The sequence below is a fragment of the Cygnus atratus genome, chromosome 9 (genome assembly GCF_013377495.2).
Source record: "Cygnus atratus isolate AKBS03 ecotype Queensland, Australia chromosome 9, CAtr_DNAZoo_HiC_assembly, whole genome shotgun sequence".
NCBI classification, from domain to species: domain Eukaryota; kingdom Metazoa; phylum Chordata; class Aves; order Anseriformes; family Anatidae; genus Cygnus; species Cygnus atratus.
The window spans coordinates 7,783,113-7,804,395 of NC_066370.1; the positions used below are offsets into that span (position 1 = coordinate 7,783,113).

A 21,283-nucleotide genomic window follows, 5' to 3' on the forward strand; every position below is an offset into this window, starting at 1 on the left:
ACAACCATTTTCTTTCGCTTTGTTTCTTAACATATGAGCTATTGTGTCACCGGTAATATTCACTGGTCTAGAAGACATGTGCCTGACATTTCATACTGGTGTTGCCTGGAATAACTTGAATCTATGTACATGATTCCAACTTTCAGAAAATTGGAACAGTAGAAATTTTTTTGACTGGTTCCAGTTGCGCAATCACATTTTGAGTAAGTTTCCCCCGTTTCTGTAACTTTTATTTTTTATTGTAAATTATTTTAAAAAGCTATAAATACTAAAAGGTGTCAAGGATAGAAATTGAAACTGATTCCCTGCAAGTGCGGAGCTTGACCAAAATAATTGTTCAGTATTCCTTTAAAGTAAGCAGAACTGAAGTGATGCATCTGGTTGTTACTAGGTTGGAGAAAGTACTGGCTTTTTCTGGTGATGGTAACTACTGTTCTCCAGCTAGAACTAGCATGTTCCACCACAGCGATGGATGTGTCTCCTGTTCTGGTTGTTCTGGGAGCTCATTCAGCTCGAGAGCAGTGCCACAGTTTGCCTCCAGTTCCCCCCGTGTGCACTCTGACAAGGTGGGGGCAGGCGGGCCCTCAAAGTTTTTGCTTGGTGGAAGTGCCTTACTTGGAACCTGTGGTTAGAGGTGGAGCCCTCAGCACCAGCTACAGACAGGTAATTTTGGCATGTGACGTGATAAACATTATCCCATGGAACCCAAGAACATTGTTCTACATCCCTCCAACCCAACCAACCCTAAAGAGGAGAATTTAAACAGATGACGAGGTTCCGGATGTGAAGCACTAAGACCTGTAAGTTGACCAAACTATACAGAGAATATCTAATTAGGATTAGTCTTTAAATTAGACTCTTCAGAGGAGTACAAACTAAAAATGGGATCCTGATAAGCTGACTTGTGCTTTGCAACAAATCCAGTTGCAGGATCTGGTCTTAACGCTTCCACTCCCCACCCCCTCTCTTCTGCAGGAGTTAAATACTGCACGGTGCTTTACTCACAAGCTGTTTCTGTAATAGCAGTTGCTTAAATATCTGTGTACCTAATGGACTTATCCTTAACACTGCAGCGAGAGAGGGAAGCAGCATTAACCTCATTTTGCAGATAAACAGTGGAAGCCCTGGTGGCTCCCTACTCCCTTACACCCTATGGAGCGATTGCACGTATGCAGTGAGTGTGAAAGTGCTGTTACACCAAGGCTGGCACCGCTTTGGCACGTCCGCTGCTCCTTCTCCTTGTAGCCACGTATGAGGGTGAAGGCAAAGGAGGCTCCGAATATGGATGAACTATCACGTCTATTGAGCTACTGAGGGAGCTCGGCTTGTTTTGAGACATTTCTCCCCAGAAAGAGCAGTCAGGCACTGGGACGGGTTGCCCAGGGAGGTGGTGGCGTCACCGTCCCTGGGCGCGTTCGAGGAGAGGCTGGACGTGGTGCTAGGGGACGTGGTTAGTGGGTGACACTGGTGGTAGGAGACGGCTGCACAGATGATCTGGGAGGCCTCTCCCGTCCCCACGCCCCACTGCTCTTCCCGGCTGGGCCGGGCCCGAGCCCCTCACGGAGCCGGAGCCGCCGCCCCCGCCCCCGCCCCAAGCCCCGCCCCTCGCCGGGCGCGCGCTGACGTCACGGACGGCTCCGCGGGCGGCGGTGGGTGGGGGAGGGGCCGTCTCGGCGGTTGCGGCCGCTGGAAACATGGTGCCACACGTGAGGCTTATGTAAAGTGAGCGGCGTGCGGCGCAGCCAATGGGCGAGCAGCGCGCCCCGCCCCCGCCGCGCTCGACAGCGGGCGTCACGCTCCGGCGGCCAATGGCGGCGCGGCGGGGGCGGGCGTCGGGCGGCCGGTCACGTTTCTGCCTGTATGAAGTCGGGGCCGGGCAGCGCCGCGCCGCGCCGGGCAGGGCTGCGCCGGGCCGGGACGGACCGGGGGACGCGCGGTGAGTCGGGGCCCGGCGGGCGCTGCCCCGCGGCCGGGGATGGGACAGCGCGGCGGGGGGGAGGGGGGGATGCGGGGGGGCGGGGGGGATGCGGGCGGGCTGCCCCCGGCCCCTCGTTACGTAACGGCCGCCTCGGGGGCGGGACCGGGCCCCCCGCTGCACCCCCCCCTCCCCCCCTCCCCAGCCCCTCGGGGCCTCCCCGCCGCGGGGCCCGGGGCTCCCCTCACAGCGCCTCGGGGTGGGGGCCCGGGGGGCGGCCGGGCCGACAGCGGGGAGCTCCGGAGCCGGGGGAGGGGGAAACCGGGCCGGGGGGGGTCGCCCCGGCGCCGTGCCCGCAGCCACAGGTGGGCGGGCAGCGGGTCCCGGCCGTGGCCGTGGCAGTGCCGCGCCTGGGGGCTGCGCGGTGGCGGCGGAGGGCGGCGGCGTGCCGCTCCATGTGCGGTTACAAAACGGTTTATGTAAGGCCGGCTCCGTGCGCGCCGCTCGGCGGGGCGGCGGCGGGCGGGTGGCCCGGCCCGGCTCTGCGGGGCTGGGGAAGGTCCCCGGGGGGGTCAGCGGGAGGGCTGCGGGAGCTGAGAGGGTTTGGAGTCGGTTGGAGTGAAGCACCACAGCTTGCTTAGGGCGGTGCGTCCGGAGGGTTTTCAAGAAGTGCGTTGGCCGTGGCTCTTAGGCTGTAAGAGATCCTTCATTTCGTTTTCTTTTCCAGATGTAAGACCCAGAGGCATGCTGGCTTGTGCATCTGCCACTGAGTAGCTACTGCTTTCGTATTCACAAATTAAGGAGAAAAGGTTGAAATCTTGTGACGTTTCCGGTAGTAAGACTGCTCAAGTCAAAAGCAGAGTCAGAAACTGATTTAGTCCAGTGAGAATCAATTTCAAGTTGCCAGTGTTGTTTCAACCACGGAGTTTCTTTGCAGATGACAGTTAACGTTAGTTATCACTTCTCAGAACTACAGCAAATTTTTAGAGCTGGCCTTTGATTATTGTCCAGGTAAAATCCAAATTCATTGCTGTGATGGCAGTGAGGAATATCGACTTAAATGCAAATGGTTAGTTTTGTTAACATACGTTTTTCATATCAAACCAAAGTATGCCAAGCTGTCAGTTAAGCACGTGGTGTATTCTGTAAGTGTCTCTAAGTCTTATTGGATCACTTGAGGCCATTGAACTTGATGAAACTCAAACTTTTCTTGCCTTCTGGAGTGCCTCAGTGTCTACACTTGTCCTTAGTCTTCTTACCCTTGGGCCCCGTGCTGTGTATATGCTTTACGCAGTGGATCTCAAATACAAAATTCAGGAGCAGGGCCTAGAACTGGGTTCATGTCACCGAGAGTGCCCCCACTGTTGTGCTGTAACATCAGGTCCCTTCTTGCTTATGCTTGTGTGTGTTTGCATGCTCTTCTGGTCTTTTTGCTGTTTCTTACTGCAGCTTGCTTTGTTTCTGCAAAGTGAGCAAGTTTTACTGGAGGACCAGTGTCCTCACTTGATGCAGGCTTTGCTGTTAGCCATGTGATCAGGGCACTGTCTTGAGGTGTGGAGTCCTTCTTCTGGCCTGCTGCTGGTCTGAGCAGGTTGCTTATCTTAGACACGAAATTAAAAAGTAGGACCCGTGGCCTAGGGTGAAAGAAGAAAGTCATATCCTTCAGTTTTGGTGTGTGTTGGGCTGTTCCAGGTGTTTAATTGAAGGTAGAAGGGAGGACCCAAGCTGCCAACTACCCAAGTAAAGCAGTGTCCAGCTCCTTGTGGTGAGAAGCTGCCCTGCCCTGTAACTTAGCTTGCCTTAATCAGAACATAAAGGTGCGGAAAGAAGGATTTTGGCTGCTGTGTACTTTCTTCAGATTCAGCAAGTTTTCTGGATTTGTTTGTGATCCAGAGACTGTGGTTTTGCCAACACTTTTGTTTGTCGGTTGCTATGACTTGTAAACTTCCTATGTTTGTTTTAACACGAATGCAATCTGTGAAAATCTAAGTAATCTTCATTTTCACACTTTACTTGTATTCCTTTTATATTTCCACAGGGAGTCATAAAGAGACAGCGTATCGCGGTAGCGCTTAGCGTAATACCTTTTCCCCACTTCTTTTCTCAGTCACTACGATTAAAATATGTAACAGTCTCAACTTTCAAATAAACTTATTTGAGTCTGCCCCTGGATAGTACGCTTTTATAGTAATAAATTTCCCCTGTTAAAAATCACTTTTTTGTGTGCGCGCCACAGTATGAGATCAGAGTAAGTGGAGTAAAAGTTCTAGACTTTTCTTCTACCTCAGACTTTGTTATGACCAGGAAGTGTTTGCTTTAGATGCAGACTGATAAACCATTTTTTTTCTTCCTGGGTTCTTGCCACGCCTGTATTCCTCTAACACCTTTACAATATTAAAATGCACTTTGCTGTAGAAAAGATTTTTTTTTTAACCTTTTAAAGTATAGGCACATGGGCAAGTTACTGTGGGATGAGGTATATTTGGTGTGGTGTAGTAGAAAAGCAAGTAAATTGTCACTAACCAGTAGAGCAAGTAAATTATCACTAGTCTAGATCAACTATAGTGTTTTATATAGGGTTGCTGTTGTTGGCCTATGTTAAAAGGGAACATCATGTTCCTGCTGGGGTGTTGTGTAATACTTGGCATGAGTGTGCTGTAGCCACTGTATTATATTGATACCGTTACCACATCATAATTACTGGATAATCAGGTGTTTCGGAAAAGGAATTTTAGTGTCCAGTGGTGGTTGCATGGCCTAGAATTCCTGTCTGAGGAGGGTGGACTACAGAAACTCTTAGCTGCATTATCTATCCTGCTGCATTCATACTGTCTGCATCCAGTTATGTCCCTGTTGCGCAAGTTTGAAACTGCTTGACTAGTTATTGTGTTAACCTCTCTTGTCAAGCACTGAACAGCAAATAGGTCAATTATATCACAAAGAATAACAGATACGAATTCTGTGATTCTGAAGGGCTTTGACTTGTGGTTTTGGTACAGGTGATGTTGGGTGCAGAAAATAGTAATGCTGCTTGCTGATGGTTTGTGTAGTGCGTAAAGGTGCCTGACCCCTCTCCTGCTTCCCAACTGTTCCCTGAGCTGAAACGCTGCTGTGGTGGGGCCAGAATGTCACTCCCTCCTGTGTTGTTGGTAGTAAGGCAAACCGTTGGCTTCCTAGCTGTTGCCTAGTCAAGAATGAGTCCACCTTTTGACAAGCAGAGAGAAGCTTATTTTTTTTAGCTACAGGTGAAATACTTCCTTCTGTGAAGCATGTTTAGAGGGTGTGGGAGAAGAGAAGGTGGCTGTCAGAAACGCACTTCATAGGCTATTGATTTTGTGATCTGTTGCTGGGAGATCTTGTGACCCCTGGCCACTCTTGCAAAAGACAGAGTGGTAGAAGACCGAAATGAAGGAGGATCAGAGGGTTTGGGTATGCCTGCAGAGGCGGAGGAGAGGCTCAGAAGCTACTCTTTGGAGCACGATCTGTTCCTGCTGGCAGTGAACCAGCAACCCCACGTGGCAGGGAAGCACCCGAACACATGGGAATCCACATGTCTGAGCACATGCGTGGTGATCTGGTACTCTAGTAAGTGGCTTAGTCGATCACCGGGCAGGCATGTTTGTGCAGCCTGCTTGTGCTCTGCCTGCCAGCAGTGCTAGTACAGGGGCAGATGAGGCTTTTGTGCCTCTGTTTGGTATTTCAAAGGTTATCCTTCAAGTGTAGATATGATCTTTATGTCTAACTGCCTGCGTTAGACTTGTACCAGTCCGGTACAAGGTTCTCTTACGTGGCTGTGTGTGCTTCTTGCCGAGTTCCTGAGGGACAGCAGCAGTGTATCGACCTTCTTGCAAGCTGCATGGGCAATAGGCTGGGAGTGTGTGTTCGCCACCATGCACACCAGTGAGGTTATGAGATCTTTTTGTGTGAGTGAGAGCCACTGTAAGGCCAAGAAAAGTTTTGTACAGATGTTCTCAGCTGTTGCTCAAATGCTGCTGAAATAGTATGTGGAAGTCTTAGAGGAGCCTTCTGATTCCTCTGGCTTGTTTTGATAGTCTGATTTAAATGACTTCACTTCCAGGACGTGGTAAGAAGTAAGGCTTAATTTACCTCTCTTGAGATAAATAACCATGGAGTATGATCCGCTTTTCTTCGTTTTCTCCCAGTAGAAAGCAAAGCTTTACTGCTGAAGGGATAGAGACTTAACATGCTGTATACATGACAAGTAAACTGAGAAACACAGAGCAGCCCGTTTCTCTGCGCAGGAGTACAAGGAGTACAAGTACTGAGCGTGACTGCAGAAGTTCTGGGCAGGACGGACTGATGTTCATCCTGAAAAGATGCGACAGTGGGGAAGAGGGTGTGTTTGCATGCCAAAATAATGGGGAAAGGCTTTGGGGTTTTGCTTCCACCTGTTGTTGAATATATTGTGGTAACTTTTAGTGCTTGATTTTTTTTTTTTCCTATAGCTAGAATTGTTGGAGAGTTCCTTGTATAGGTGTTTCAAACTGGCCTTTTTAACGTAGAACCAATGCTATACCATCTTTCCAACATGCTGTCCTTAAATTGTGTAAAACAACACCCGTATTTGGCATAATTGAAGCTTAGGGATACAAGATGAAGTGTTCAGGATGTCCAGTACTTGTATTTTTCATTGGTCTTGCTACCTGTTCTCCGTATTCCTTCCCTCTTTTGTATCTTGGTATGACTTTTGTGCTTGACCTTATTTCATGTACTTTTATGCTTCTGCTGCTTTGTTTCTTTAATTGTACGAAGATCTTCAGTACATAAAGCACTTCTTCGCTCTCAATTACATCTCTGCCATAGGTTCCTGGGTGATTTGATCTCTTATGTCTCTGTACTAATATATCCAGCTTGCAGGACAAGTACATCATGTTTGTTAGGTGACTGTGCTTTGTGGGGTGTATTAATGACTTGCCGTAGAGTCTTCCAGAATGGGACTTCCATTCTGACTGCAGTAACAGGCATGAGCTGTAGTCATCTCTGAAGAGCAGCACTCACCTGAACCTTCTGTAAACGTAATACAACGTGGTGCAATTCTGCTGTCGTCATCCCCTGGAGAGGAGTTCTCACCTAATAGTAAAATTGAAATATGGTTCTGCTTTAGTAGTGAAATATATAACTGGATGGTGGAGCATGCTAATTTTTCCCTCCGTTCTGTGACAGTGCTTTCTCAGATGTGTCATATTTGTTATTTTGCCCCTAGAGGAGAAGAGTTGACTTATGCAAACATAGAGTTCTTGTCGCTGTTTTCTTGTTTAATAACTTTTCCAGTTCCCTTCAGAAATAGTTTTCTATTTAGAAAGAAAATCAAACATCCTTAAATTTACATTTAATAGAAAGCATTTTAGTTCACCTTTAAAAAGTACACAAAGCCTATTTTAGTATTGGAAGGAACGATGCCTGGAAACTCTCATGGGACAGGTAAAGGAGACTGCATTTAGCCTCTTCACAAAATATCCCAGCACGGGCTGCAGCAGTCTTGTCCATCACGGATGTGTTTCTGTGTTGGCACCTCTCTTTTCTTCACAAAAGGTGCCCGCCCTGCTGGCAGTTGAACTTAGCTCTGTGCCAGAGTTTGTTGCTCGCAGTGAAAGAGTAGATGTGAGGAAGTCAGTTTGTGTTTGCTGATCGCTCCAGATCCGCGTTGGCGATCTGAGCAGCAATGGTGGGGCCAGCAGAGCGTGGCATGCTTGCCTCAGAGAAAGAGGACGGTCCCTGCTGGGTGGCTGAGTTGCTGCCCTGACTGCTTTTGGGGGTTACTTTTGTGACTGGCTTCTTACAGCTCCAGGAGAGCAAATAATGAATCAGGAGCTGGCCCAGGTCAGTGAGCACAGCATAGGTGAGATTGTTTGACCTTCCATGAGGTAAACTTGCTAAGGTCAACAATGTCCTGCTACTGGGCTATTCATAGTAAGATTGAGTTGACTTTGTCAGGTTACCTCAGGCAAACTCTGCTATTAGTTACCCCATGGAGAAAATAGGCAGCTTCAAAAATAACAGAACCACTCTAAAACAGGGGGGAAATGAATTAATAGAGTAGGTTTGGATGCTTCAGGAGCTGGAGTGATTGGTGGCGTGATCTTAGGTAGGTCCATTTAGGAACCGCTTGTGAGGAATGAGGGATTTTTGTTCTGCTTGGCTCTCTGGGATGCAGCCGAAGACAAGGGGTAGTGGTTTTAAACTAAAAGAAGGTAGATTTAGATTAGGTATTTGGAAGAAGTTCCTTACTATAAGGGTAGTGGAACACTGGCCCAGGCTGCCCAGAGCAGCTGTGGGTGCCCCATCCCTGGCAGTGCCCAAGGCCAGGCTGGATGGGGCTGGGGGCAGCCTGGGCTGGTGGGAGGGGGCCCTGCCCAGGGCAGGGGGCTGGAGCCAGGGGGTCTTTGAGGTCCCTTCCAACCCAGGCCATTCTGTGATTCATTTCATATATTTTAGATGTAAGTAAAAGAAGCCTCTCTTTTTAAAGCAAAAGCTGTTCTCAGCTTAATAAGAATGCATACCTGTATTTTGGAATGTGAAACCAGTCTTGGTCGTGATGTCAGTACTTTCACTCAGTTGAATTGATGCTCTGCAGCATATTTTTTATCTCCTAAGGCTAATTTGGAATGGGCATTTTGGTGGTGAAATGTTTCAAAATTGTAGTATGTAGAAGAAGAAACAAATTGAATTCAAATAGATGATCCACATTTTATACTAGGTCATACTCATTTTCAGCATGGATGCTCTCAAATGAGTAAGTGGTTGATTTTGAAGGAAACTGTGTTGATATCTGTACTATCTAAACAATGTTCTAACAATAAATGGATATTACGGAGATGGAATTGTTTTTTTCTTGTATTTACAAAGGGAATAGAATTCAGTGAATTACTCTATGCATTGCTTGAGGGAAATTTGGAACTTAGGTTATGATAATAGTAGATACCTATCAATAAAATTTCCTACACTTTCTCTCATTTTGTATTTGTAGTCTTTTTAACTGCTCTTCATCTGTGGAGTACATACCCTCCATTGTTGGGCTTGTATTCCACTATTAAATGGACCTGATTTATGTTTCATAAATTATTTCGTATCTTGCATGTAAAACTTCTAACTTTTTGTTTGTTTTGTAGGAATATATTGATGACTCTTTCAGAATTGGAAAGACTGATGAGTACATTCCTTAAGGTGAGTGAGTGTCTTATGATCTCCCCAAGAAACTGATTTCTAGTTTATTCTAAACTGATTTTTTGTTGTTGCTGCTTTGGATAGCTCCCTTGAGCTGTAGTCTGTCAGAGTGCTGAGAACTGAAAAGACAGTCAGGATAGTATGTTTTTAAAGACTTTCACAAATCATTGAGCACCCAGAAATGATGTGGCTTCTCTAAATTGTTAGGAAACTGAAATTACTTAGCCTAGCATCCAGTATCCAGTGCTACATCTGCATTGTTTACTGTACAATAGTTATTGATAAATTCCAGTCTCTTGAAGGTGTGTTAAGGAGTCTTAATAATAATTCTGGGGTCCAGAAAACAAAGTTATTCGTGTTCTTCAGATAATTAGGATGATAGTTCAGGAGGGAAAAAAAAAAAAAAAAAAGGAAAATATTCATATAAGATTTGATTTGAAAAGCAGATTATAGCTTCCAACAATGTTTTTGGTCAGTTTTGTAATGGACTGGTACTATTCTAATCTCTGTTCAAGAAACTGAACACATGGCATCAGAGCTACCGAGTTATGCATGTTTCTGTTCAATGTGTTAGAAGCTAATGACAAAGAAGAAGCTTATTATAACTAATGTGGGATATGTGTGGTAGAATAAGAAAACCCAATAGATCGTCATATAATGGAGGAGGCACATCATCTAATAGTTTTGTTATATGTGATTTGATAATGGGACAGTGTTAGCCTAAGGAAGGGGAGAGGTAAGCACAGCAGTTCTGGGTAATACTGTAATATTCCAAGACAGATGAAACTGAGTATTTTGAGGATTAACGCTATGCTGCCCATTTTTTCCTGATGATTAAAATAAAAATAGTTTTTCTGCTGCTACGAAACTTGAACTGAATAGGTTCTTAAAGCTGACAGTGTTTGTTCTCTTTTCAATACTGCAGGTGTGACTTCAGAAAGTCTACTTGATTGGGATTCTCTAACACAGGTGTGTTCCCCAAAACAGGTTGTTCCTTCTTTTCTAATGTTGAAGTCTTCTATGCTCCGAATAGATACACCTCAGTATCAAAGGAAGTGTTGTCACGGGCTCTATATTCTTTTTACACTGATCAATTTAGACTTTCTGTGGAAAAGACTTTCCTTAGATGCTGTAGATGGGTGAACTGGGCTTACTCAGTCAACTGCGTATTTCTTCTGGTTAATAATAGAAAACCAGAAGATTAGATTCAACTGTCTCTAGTTTTACTCAGGCTGATGAAAGACCCTGGCTTGAATGACTTGTATTGAGTTTCAGATGAAACTCCTTTTGATGTAGGTTTGTCTTAGCTTTCTGTTAATTTGTAGAGAGGCTTATGATGAGAATTTTAAGTAGTTACAAGACTTTTTTTCTTAATACCTTCCTAAATGCGTTAAGTAGATGAAACCTATATAAGCAATTAAAACGATACGTTGCTACTGTGAATAGCATACATATTTTCAAATGTATACTTTAAGCCTCTGTGTAAAAGTGTCATGATGGAGATCACAAAGCTAGAAAAGTGCTGTGTCCCCTCATAAATAGTTGGGCAAATCCTTGTGAATTTTCTGTATATCTTAGTGATATACCTTAACTTTATAAAGGAAATATGGAATATAGGGAGATAAGTTAGTTGTGAGTGAAGTGTAAAAGCTGACTTTCAACACTAGTTAGATCTTTGTTTAAAAGACATTCCAGCATCTGTGCTTAAAATTGCAAAATCTGAAAGTAGCTCTGAATAAAGCTATTTCCTAATGCTTCTCTTGGCCAGAGATACAGAGCTTATTTAAATCCTGTTTTATCAATTGATGATAAAGGTAAAACACAGAACTAATATGTACAGATTTGTACCATAGTCTGAGACTTGCAGAACACATCAGCATTGTGACATTATGCAGAATGGAACATTGTGAATAAATTCTTCCTTAAGTCTGGCCAACACAAATGTACTTTTAGCAGTTGCTAGATGTGCTGCATTTTAAATTAACGCATATTAACATGGCTGTTATCCAAAATGGTTAGTTTTGTAAACAATCAAAAGCCATCTGGACGTGGTCCTGGGCGCAGCCAGCTGTGGGAGGCCCTGCTTGAGCAGAGTGTTGGACCAGATAAACCCCACAGGTTTCTTCCAACCTCAGCCATTCTGTGAATTGCAATTTGCTTACTGTCTAAAACTTGAATCATAGAATCATTAAGGTTGGAAGAGACCTCCAAGATCATCTGGTCCAACCATCATGATACTACCAATGTCACCCACTAAACCATGTCCCTAAGCACTAGGTCCAACCTTTCCTTGAACACCCCCAGGGGGAGTGATGCCACCACTTCCCTGGGCAACCCGTTCCGATGCTTGACTGCTCTTTCTGAGAAGAAATGTCTCCTAATTTCAAACCTAAACCTCCGCTGGTGCAACTTGAGGCTATTCCCTCTAGTCCTATTGCTAGCTACCTGTGAGAAGAGGCTGACCCCCAGCTCCCAACACCTCATAGCAAGCCTACAGAGTTGTAGATGAGATTAGATTTATTAGATCAAGTCTTAAAACTGGATATTCTAAATAAACCAAAGCATGTGGACCTCCTGTTGAATACGTTGGGCACTTTGCTGTTCTCTGCTGGAGGATTTAGCCCTTCATTCTTAGTGGTTGTGTCAGCTTGTGCAGACCTTAATGTGCATGGTATGACACCATACTGATAGTGGATGAGAAGTTATTGCTGAGAGGAGAAGTTATTTTATCTATTGTAGAAGGTTCTGCTATTTTAAAACTTTACAAGACCTTATTGTAGACCATAAGTGTTTAAAACACAAATTTGTATCTGATTCCTCTGCTGGATGACAGTTTCATATTTAACCAACGTTTATCTGCATAGGAATGGCATAACTGTGAGCATCTCTCTGGTATCTGTTTGAAGAGGACACTGTTGGGGGGCCCAGGTATTTCTTTTATATTTTATAGTTGTAGAGGTGTCCGGACTCTGTAATGGTCAAAGATTTCCAGTAGAAGAGGATGAGACAAGAATTAAATGCATGTGGGAGACTCTGGACCTAGGCACTTCATGCTTTTGATGCTAGCTGGGAGGGAACTTGATAAACATTTTTACCAACTTTTCATAGGAAGAAACAGGTAAGGAACATGCATAATCGTTATGATTGATGTTAATGGAAAGACTTTTTTTATTTTCCCATAGACCTCATGCAGAAGATATATTGTTCTGTTTGTTTTACCTTAAACTGTGATTTCAGTCATACACATACTCATTCAGAACTATTTTTGGATATAAACTGGGAATTGCATTATTGAATTGAAGCAGAGAAATTTTTTTTTTTTAGCTTAAGTGTGCTTATTCATATAATCAGGTTTGAGTTGTTTTGTTTGTTTTTCCACTGAGAAAGCAATGTAGATGCAAGTATCTTTGCTACGGATGCAAGGGCCTGGCCTGATGCTTATGCTGATCTCTTCCTGCATAGATGCTGTGATAACTTCAGGGTCTGGCACTTGGATGGCTCTGGATAAAGGCTTTGTCTTGGCCAGTTCCTCTGTTGTAAAGTGAATGGCAGCTGTAAGTGATGGCTAAGTAGGATCACCTGTTTAAAGATACTTGCTTTTGTTTAACTAATAGTCCTATACTGAGGGTTTTGTTGCACTTGAAGGTGGATCTTTATTAACAATTATGAAACGAATACTATGAAATCAGATTCTGTGAAGTATTTGCGTTGTTCTAGATGTTAATGATGATTTGATATATTGATAAATTGATATAAAGTTCTAGCTTATACTTCATTCCTTCTTAAGAAAAAAGCAAACTTTTTTTTTATGATGGCTTGCAGTGGTATGAGGAGTCTATTCAAAAAGCAGGCTTCTTAAGTTTCTTTAAGTAGTCCTGCAGGAAATCTTTACACATCTTCTGTTATTTTTCATATAGTGAAATCTGAAAATACTGCAATTTTTTTCTTGCTCCATTCTCCGAATAATGTCCTAGTGAAGATATTTTATAAATTGTTCTGCTGTTGCAAAAAGTGAAGCTCTTAGTTTTATTGCTGGTGAAGTTGTACAGTTAGACGTGTTACTTCTCAGATTGTTTGTTTACAGTTTTTTTTCCTGACACTTTGCTACTACCAAGGACTCAATTATAGTCTAATTGCACAGGGAGAGTGCATTCATTGTAGACATTAATTTCCATTTTTTCCTAGAACTGCATAATACGATTAAATCAGTGCTAGTTGTTAATCGTACAAATAAGAAAACTTTGCCATTTTGCCAGGCAGTCCACCAGAAGACATGTGGAAAACATTCTTATTGCTAAGGCCTCAAGTAAACTCAAGTCCAGACCATGAGGAATGACTCCTATTGATCCTAATGCAGTTACTGTCCCCTATCACTGACATGACTAAACTATATTCATAAACTGTGGTGTGCCTGTTGGTTTGTTTTTGAATATTGGTAAGTTCATTTGTTCATTTTAATGGCAAACTTAGGCAAACTGTCAGTCTTGGGATGTGCTCAGTTCTTGAATTAGTTCATTCTGGCTTTGGATTTTTACACTTTAATTCTTTAAATGCTAGTATGCATTTAAATGCTAGACATTTTTTTTCATGGGGAAAAAAAAAAGGGAAGATCTTTGAAAGTAACCAGATCTGTGCTGAAACAAGATTTTGTTTAAAGGGCAGTTTCAAAAGAAATTTGCTTTCTTTGTATCCTACAGTCCTGACCCAAGTTCTTCAGAGGTTTTTCAAAAGCACAAAACCATTATTTCTTCAAGCATTTGCCCATACATATTTTGACATGTTCTTCTGGCACCACCGAAGTTCAGGCTCTTTCCGTTGTCTTATGGTGGGAGTAAAGCTTTTCTGGTTAATGAGAAGTAGCCAGAAGATGTTTTCTGCACATCCAGCCTGGCCTATGTTTGTTCTTGGTGCTCGGTGGAATTATATTGCCTTTTCCATACAGCATCAGTGTCTTCAGAGCTCTAGACTCTGACAGAGCGACTCTAAGAGGTTTGCTCTGTCTAGATGAATAGAATGTTTTTTTGAGCCATTTATCTTAAAATCAAGCTTAACTGGTGCCAATTTAAGATTAATGGAAGTTTTTATTCAGAGAGCCAACATAAATAACCTCCCTTTAGAAGCTTAGAAAGACATAACAGAAAGTAAAGAAAGAAAAGCAGGGTTAACTTATTTCTCAAGATCAAACCTAAGAGAACTCTTCCTCTGTCCCCAAGTGACAGTCTGCACTTGTTACAAACCTGGTGTGGTGTGCAGGTAGCTTCCTCAAGCTGGGTAACAAGCAAGGTCGTCAGACTGCGAGCAGGCTTGCTCTTACCTTTTCATTCTCATCTGGTTATTGACTGGAAATTTATTCAGGCGTGTAAGTGGAATAAATATGTGCAATTTATTTCAGAATTTTGACTGAGATGAGTTTCAAAGCTAATTAATCTCTCGGGGCTGACTGACCCTCTGTACTCCTGAAGTGTTTGCATGGTGCTTGCATATGCATGCAGATGTTCTTCTTAAGGTTTTCCTCTGTCTGCTAGTAAAGTCTAGCTAGAGCCAACAGTCTCTTCTTAGCCTATACCATGTTCTTTGCCTGACATTTTAGGTAATTGATTTTCTCTTTTTCACAGCTATTCCAACCTCCTAGAGAATCTCTCCTAATTGGTCATATATTATTGTTGCTGCTTCTTGGAATCTTTTATTATTTATTTATTATACGAGCTCTTGGATTAGAAACGCTCTTCTACCTTCTTTCGTATGCTCCAACCTCCACACCTTCCCCTGTGGACTTACAAATTTTCTTCATTGGGGATTTTCTTAAGGGGTCCTTCATGATGTTGCAGTCAAAGATGACTGGATTTAAATACTGCCTCTCTTGCACAGTTCTGTACTAACTGTGGACCTAGCTAATGTCTGTCTCATTAGGGAGATTGCAGTGTTGCCAGTGAATGCATCAGGGCTTTCCCTAAAAACCCTTGGAGGTGTCATATTTTTCTTGTTCCTTCCCATTTATTCTTTTTCTGTTCCTTACTCTGTTACATATCTATGGTATGGAGGCTTTTGAGATTTTCTTTGAAACAAACTTTCTGCAAGACTGTTTGTTTTTTTTCAGTGACATTAATGTTCCAGTCCTGGATTAAAAATACTAGGAGCTGAGACAACTCTTCTCAAAACATGCTTTTAAAAGGAAGGTCAAGCCTGTTTCTTCTTCATCAATGGGATACTTATTTTTATCATCATTGTCCTTGGGCTCCAAATTGTAGTCAGTGTAACGTATCTGTGTTGTTCCTACATAACTACTTACTGTGCGCAAACCTGCAAAAGTTCTGGCGGGTGGAAAGCTAGAGACAGATGTCACACAACATAAGCATTTCCTCACATAAATTTTTGTCAGGTGTCAAGAGGAAGAAAATTCATGATATTTCCTGTAGACTAGTACCTAGTTCTTCTGTTAGTGATTCTCTTAATTTGAACACATTGCTTTAAAGTAAATAAATAAGCTCTTGTTCAAGGAGGCATGTGAAATTCCTCAAAAGTCACTGCAAAGCTTCTATATATTCTTGAGAGCAATCCTCTCCCACCTAAAGAAGCACTATTGAAACTAGCTAAAGATACCCAGCAGAGCTAGCTTAGATGTCAGGGAAGGAAGAGAATGGATGACATTTGGAGGTAGAAAAAATTGCTTATCTCAGAATTTCAAACCATAGACTCTGCATTCTGCTTATGGCACAATTTTGTTGACTCTTAAACTTTCAAAGATTAGAGAGAAGACTTTGGGGAAAGAAAGCTTGTTCCTAAAATAAATAAATAAATTGCAGGCAACTCTTGAGACTGAGAATATTGCATCATTTATAATACTCCTTGGCTTCAGAATTCCGGAGAGAAGGTTTCGCACACTTATTCTGAATGTATTCTGAATGCAAACATTTTATATATGAGTAGGAAAGCTGTGGTATAATCATTGCCCTTCTCATAAGTAGTGCAAATTTTCAGACTTATGCATTACTGTAATATTGGACTGCTTACCTGTGAAGTATTTAGGGCTGTGCTAATAGTTTGCCTTCTGGCAGTTCATGGTTGTGAATCCATCAATAGTGATGTATATAGCTGTCTTTAAGGGATTTATGTATAGTAGCTCGTGCTTTTTTTAAGAGCATTTTTTTCTACCTCTAAAAAAAAAAAAAAGTATGACGTAGGTTATTAGCTGGTAGTGCTGTTTCGGTTACAGCAGCATGGTTTTCTCTTCTATTTTAAGCTCTTTGTGAGTAGTTCTTGGTCAGAAAAATATAAGCAAAGCCCCTGCATTAGTCAAAAAATACTGTATGAGGAATGCTAGATTTCACCTTAAATTCCTGAGTGACACTGTTGAGCCTTCTCTTCAGGTAATGCCTTGGCTGTCTTTTTCCATTCATGGAAAATCATGATGGGGTTACGTTGTGTAATTTTGATGTGCATAAGGCATTTACTTGAAATGGGCAAAAGGCTGCAGATGGATCATCAAGCTCACCTTTAACCTTACAGGGAAGGTCAAAGGCCATCCCATTGCTGGCTGATTAGTTTGCTGGAGTACATTTGCTCACTGAATTCTCCACAGAACTTCACAACCTCAGTGCCCTCTGAGCAATATTAATACAGATGATACATAAGTGGCTTTTTAAGAGAGAGTGGTTTCTTGAGAGTTTTTTTAACCAGGTGGATGCTCATATTTATACAATACTTAAAGTAGTAAGAGCATTTACTGGATGGGAATGGATTAACACTCTATAAAATGCTCCTTATTTGTACAGTAACACGAGTTTTTTTTTTTTCCTTATGTACTGCCTGTTTGGTATTTCCCCAGTGCCACCTTCTGTATTTACTCTTCCTTTAGTGTTTTCAGTCACTAGCAAAGAAAGCTAGTTGTATAGTTACTTGTGATGCTGCAGATAGTAACATGGGTACCACTGACCTGCAGCACCTCCAGTCGGGCTCATTACAAGTATGGGTAGTAAGAGTGGACTCTAGACAGGGACAGATCTTCATTAAAATGTGGAGGTAGGTAAGGCAAGTGAAAACGTGAGCTTTTATCTACAGCAGAGGTTAAATTGGAGATGAAACATCTGATCTAGTTAATCATTGGCCACCAGAGTATGTGCCGTTGTGAAATAATACTGGAATTTCATCTAAGTAAATACTGTTACTGCATTTTCCAGTTCTGTAATTTCTGAGACAGAAGTGGCTTACTTAATCCAGAAAAAAAAACTGTTAGAGCACTAAAGCATAATTTATTGTCTGTGTACTGCTGTTGAGTGCAGCAGCATAACTGGATGTCTACATAATCTGGGTTAGCAGACCTAAAGTGAATAGATGCAGTAGTGAGATGTTGGTATTTTTTTACCTGAAGTTTTTTTTTACTACCTGTAATGGAGATCTAATAAAATCTTGTTTGGAAAAAAAAATACATCTATATATATAAAGTTTATAGAAAGATACAAAGTATTATCACCATTGCTGATAGCTTAAATGTCCCTAAACTATGCTTCATCTTTGAAATGAAAGTAGATATCTTGCACATTTCTCTAGCCAAGGAAGGAGGAGAACAGTATTTTCTTCTGAAAAACTTCAAATAAACGTAGAATATCTGGAAAAGCAGCAGTTGGGAGGGTAAGAAAATAGTTTTGATGCTTACTAGGTGGGAGGGAAGTAGAATCATAGTGTGATTTAAATGAATATTAAGTTAGTTGGCAACAGAAAACTTTAAAATATTGTGTTTAAAAGCAAGTTGATACAGTTAATACTAGCAAAGCTTAACTGTAGGTTTTCTTGTTTCCTGTTATTATAGTCATTGGTCATTAAGCTATTCCAGTGGTTTATTAGTCAACAACTGCAATCTTGAAGATTTTAAAGGAAGAAAGGAGGGAACAAAAATGGTTTTGTTCTTTTAAAACAAGCTTTTTTTTTTTTTTCCCCCGATGCTGAATTACATTATTCAGAGGATCTTAGTTCATGGTTTTGCAGTATTGTTGTCTAGGTTGTTGAACTAGATGAGGATATGAGTCAGATTGAATACCTCTATTTTGTACATGAACTCCCATCTAGTACTTCTCCTTTGGCTCTTAATGTTAGTCTGTTTACTCATTAAGTTCCTTCTACACTTCAATTTTGAGTCTGGAATTTGCTTTAAAAGCAGGGATTTTTTGTTTTGCTTTAAGTTTGCATTTCTAAACAATGCAGAATCTTTTTTTTCCTGAATTAGTGGTAGTCAGATAAAATTATTCTTATTTGTATCTTAATTTTTGCTATTGATAAATGTTGATAATTCCCAGTGTATGTTCAGTCTGCCTATGTGTGTGGCTTTTGTACAGACAGAATTGAAGAATTGGTCAAAATGGCAGAAGTAAACTTGGCAAAAAAACAAGACTCTGTATTTAAAAAAAAAAAAAAAAAAAGGCAAACAAATGGGAGAAAAAAATTCCAAACAGTTAGAAATCCCTGATGTCTGAATGGTCTTTTTGTTTACCACGGTAAACTAGAAGCCAGCAAAATGATATAAGTGAAAATAATAAAATGTTCTTTAATAGCTATTGTCCAAATCCAGGCAGTAAAATTATGAAGAGTTAGGTAGGAAAATAGCAAACAACTGAATATTTGAACTTCTGAGGAGTTCTTCATGTTTATTCCACTTCCTCTTTTTCTGTGAATTTTCACTAAAAGAAATACTTTTTTTCTACTAATGCTAATGTATGGTGTTAGGTTTGCAATTATATATAACTTAAACTTTTCATTGTTGAAATGCTGAGTGTGTTAACAGTGAATATCACTAATTTCATCAGTCAGTAAGAACTAGTTTATCAGCAAAAGCAAACAAGAAAATAGTTTTCTGTTTTGTTTTTTCTTCCTTCCCTTCTTCCTCAGATTTGTGGGTCTGTACTTCCAGGCAGAATTTGTACAGACAGAAAATTCTGAATGTGGCTTGACTTGATCTTGGCAGTGTTTCTAATGAGTGTCCCATGGACAGTATCAAGTTCAGGGGGTTCTACTCTAGCACTGAGGAGCAGAACCCTGAGCAGTAACCTGGTATCAGTGAACACATTTCTTCATTGTTCTCTTTAAAAGAGCAACAGAAAATGAGTGAGTTTTCTGGACTTGCAAGTAGTCATAACCAGATGATTACTGAAGATTCAGGAATTCAGACAAAGCCTGAACACTCTCATGAAGTTCTTCAGGAAGATATTGAGATGAGTAGTGGATCCAGTGGAAATGACTTCAGTGGAAATGAAACAAATGAGAACTACTCCAGCGGGCATGATTCTCATGGCCATGAATCTGATGAAAATGGGAAAGATTCAGCAATGCTCATGGAATCTTCAGACTGTCATAAAAGGTAGTAGTTGGTATTAAATAAAGTCCACTTGTGTTTGTGTCACTGAAAGCTTTTTGCATTTGAATCTAATTTCCAAGTAATTATTGTATAAAGTGTGTCTTCAGATTGAGGCTTAGTGTTCTTTTTCCCCTAGTTAACCTGCGTTTTGTATAATGTAAGTTGTGTAATTCATAAAGAGCAGGTTTATAGTGTTTCTCAAAGCCAGCTTAATTTGTATGTTTTATCACTGCTTGTTTGTTTGGTTCTATTTATATGTTCTTTTGGTAAACCAACTTCTACAATTATATAGCAAAAATTGTCAGCCTCTTTTAACAGTCAGGCTGCAACTGTGCTATTTTCATCTTTTAAAAAGCTTAGCGTACAGAGCAAAGCTAGAGTAAGAAGAACCTTCTTAAATGTCTAACAGGTATAGTTTTCATTTGTTGTACCACGCAGAATGTTTTTAAGTTTCATGTTCTAGACACCTAGTCATGAATAAGAAAATGTAAAGCTGAAATAAGTGTTACGTTAAGTTTACTCATATTAATGTCTGTCTTTGTTTGTTCTAGTTCAAGCTCAAATGCATTTAGTCTGATGATCGCGAACTCTGAACACAATCAGTCTAGCAGCGGATGTAGGTAAGTAAATACGCATATATTTTCATTATTTTGCTTGTATGTGAGGCCAGAGATTGAAAACTAAATAGGTTGGGTGTTTTTTTGCTAAACCTAGAAGAGTACATGTAGGAGATAGTGCGGTCCTGTCTTTGATTCTCTTCCTGTCCATAATCAGCATCATGTCCTCTTAACTACTCGGTTGATTAAGAGCTTTTTGTAGCTGTTCCATGTGAGCTGTGTGATGACTTGAGAGGTTATCTTACTTTGTTTGGATTTGGTAGCCTAACCTCCTTTTTTTTTTTTTTGGTGGTTCACTTCAAATATAGTATTTTTTTTGAGGCAGGCTTTCCTTTTAATTTTCTGCTCTTCAGATTTTAGTCTGAAGCCTTTGCCTGGGAAAAACCTAGCAGTGTTTTAAAATCAGAATTCACCCATTGAGTTGGATGTGTTCTGATGTCCAGCAGCCGTATGATCTGCCTCTCCTGTGTTCCATTCGCCAGGATTCAAGCTTCAAGTCTGTAAGGACAGACCAACATCAGCTGCAGGAATACCTCTATATGAACTCTGCTTCTGACCCTGATAGCCTTGAGAAACCTGATGGCATTGAAGGCTCAAATTTGGACACTTCTGAGTGCCCTACTGTACTTGTTTATTTTTTTAATGAAGTCAGCCTCTGATCAGGAGACCAGAACCTGATCCTAGGCAGATCAAGCAATTTCTAGCTCTAGCATGCTGATGTTAAGATCCCTATCTACATGTACCTGCCCGAAAGTGTTTCTACCTGATGCAGATCCTAAAGAAGTGGTAAATTAAAATCACACCTTTGCACCATCTGGTGCGTGATGAACATAGTGTCTGCCTTGCAGACACCAGAAGATCTTGTCCCATGCTGTATCTTCAAGTGGAAATTGTTCTGGAGTTCACTTTTTGCTCAATATCAAGGACAGAGTGAACCAAAAGCATTTCTTAATCATACTTTCCCACTGACTCAGTTTTCTTTACTGCAGGATGTTGGAGGGTTACTTATCTCAGTTTGATACCTTTTTTTTAAACCTTCATTAATTGCTCCCTGCTCAGAAATAAATGTGAATCCAGATTGTACAGTATTTCCCCAGCTGTCAGGCACTGTGCTATACAGAGCAGCATTTGATCATCATCTGGGAATGGGAGACTGACAACCTCAGTTGACTGAGGATACCTAGAGAATGGTCTTGAAAGGGATGACTAAAATAGGATTAA

General features: G+C 41.5%; 1 protein-coding gene across 15 annotated transcripts in view; it reads left to right on the forward strand.

The window, feature by feature from the left end:
* Positions 1-1,815: 1,815 nt before the first annotated feature.
* Positions 1,816-21,283, forward strand: part of PER2 (period circadian regulator 2) — a 47,391-nt gene continuing 27,923 nt past the window's right edge. The window contains exons 1-8 of one of the 15 annotated variants that reach the window (XM_035544449.2): positions 1,825-1,936; positions 9,046-9,100; positions 10,026-10,069; positions 11,965-12,028; positions 12,563-12,654; positions 13,357-13,535; positions 18,980-19,448; positions 19,997-20,065. In XM_035544449.2, coding sequence (XP_035400342.1) covers positions 19,192-19,448; positions 19,997-20,065 — 326 coding nt within the window. In that variant the 5' untranslated portion in view covers positions 1,825-1,936; positions 9,046-9,100; positions 10,026-10,069; ... (2 more) ...; positions 13,357-13,535; positions 18,980-19,191. Of the gene's footprint in view, positions 1,937-9,045; positions 9,101-10,025; positions 10,070-11,964; positions 12,219-12,562; positions 12,655-13,356; positions 13,536-18,979; positions 19,449-19,996; positions 20,066-21,283 lie in introns of all 15 variants that reach the window. The other 14 variants (XM_035544455.2, XM_035544453.2, XM_035544452.2 and 11 more) reach the window with 14 other exon arrangements.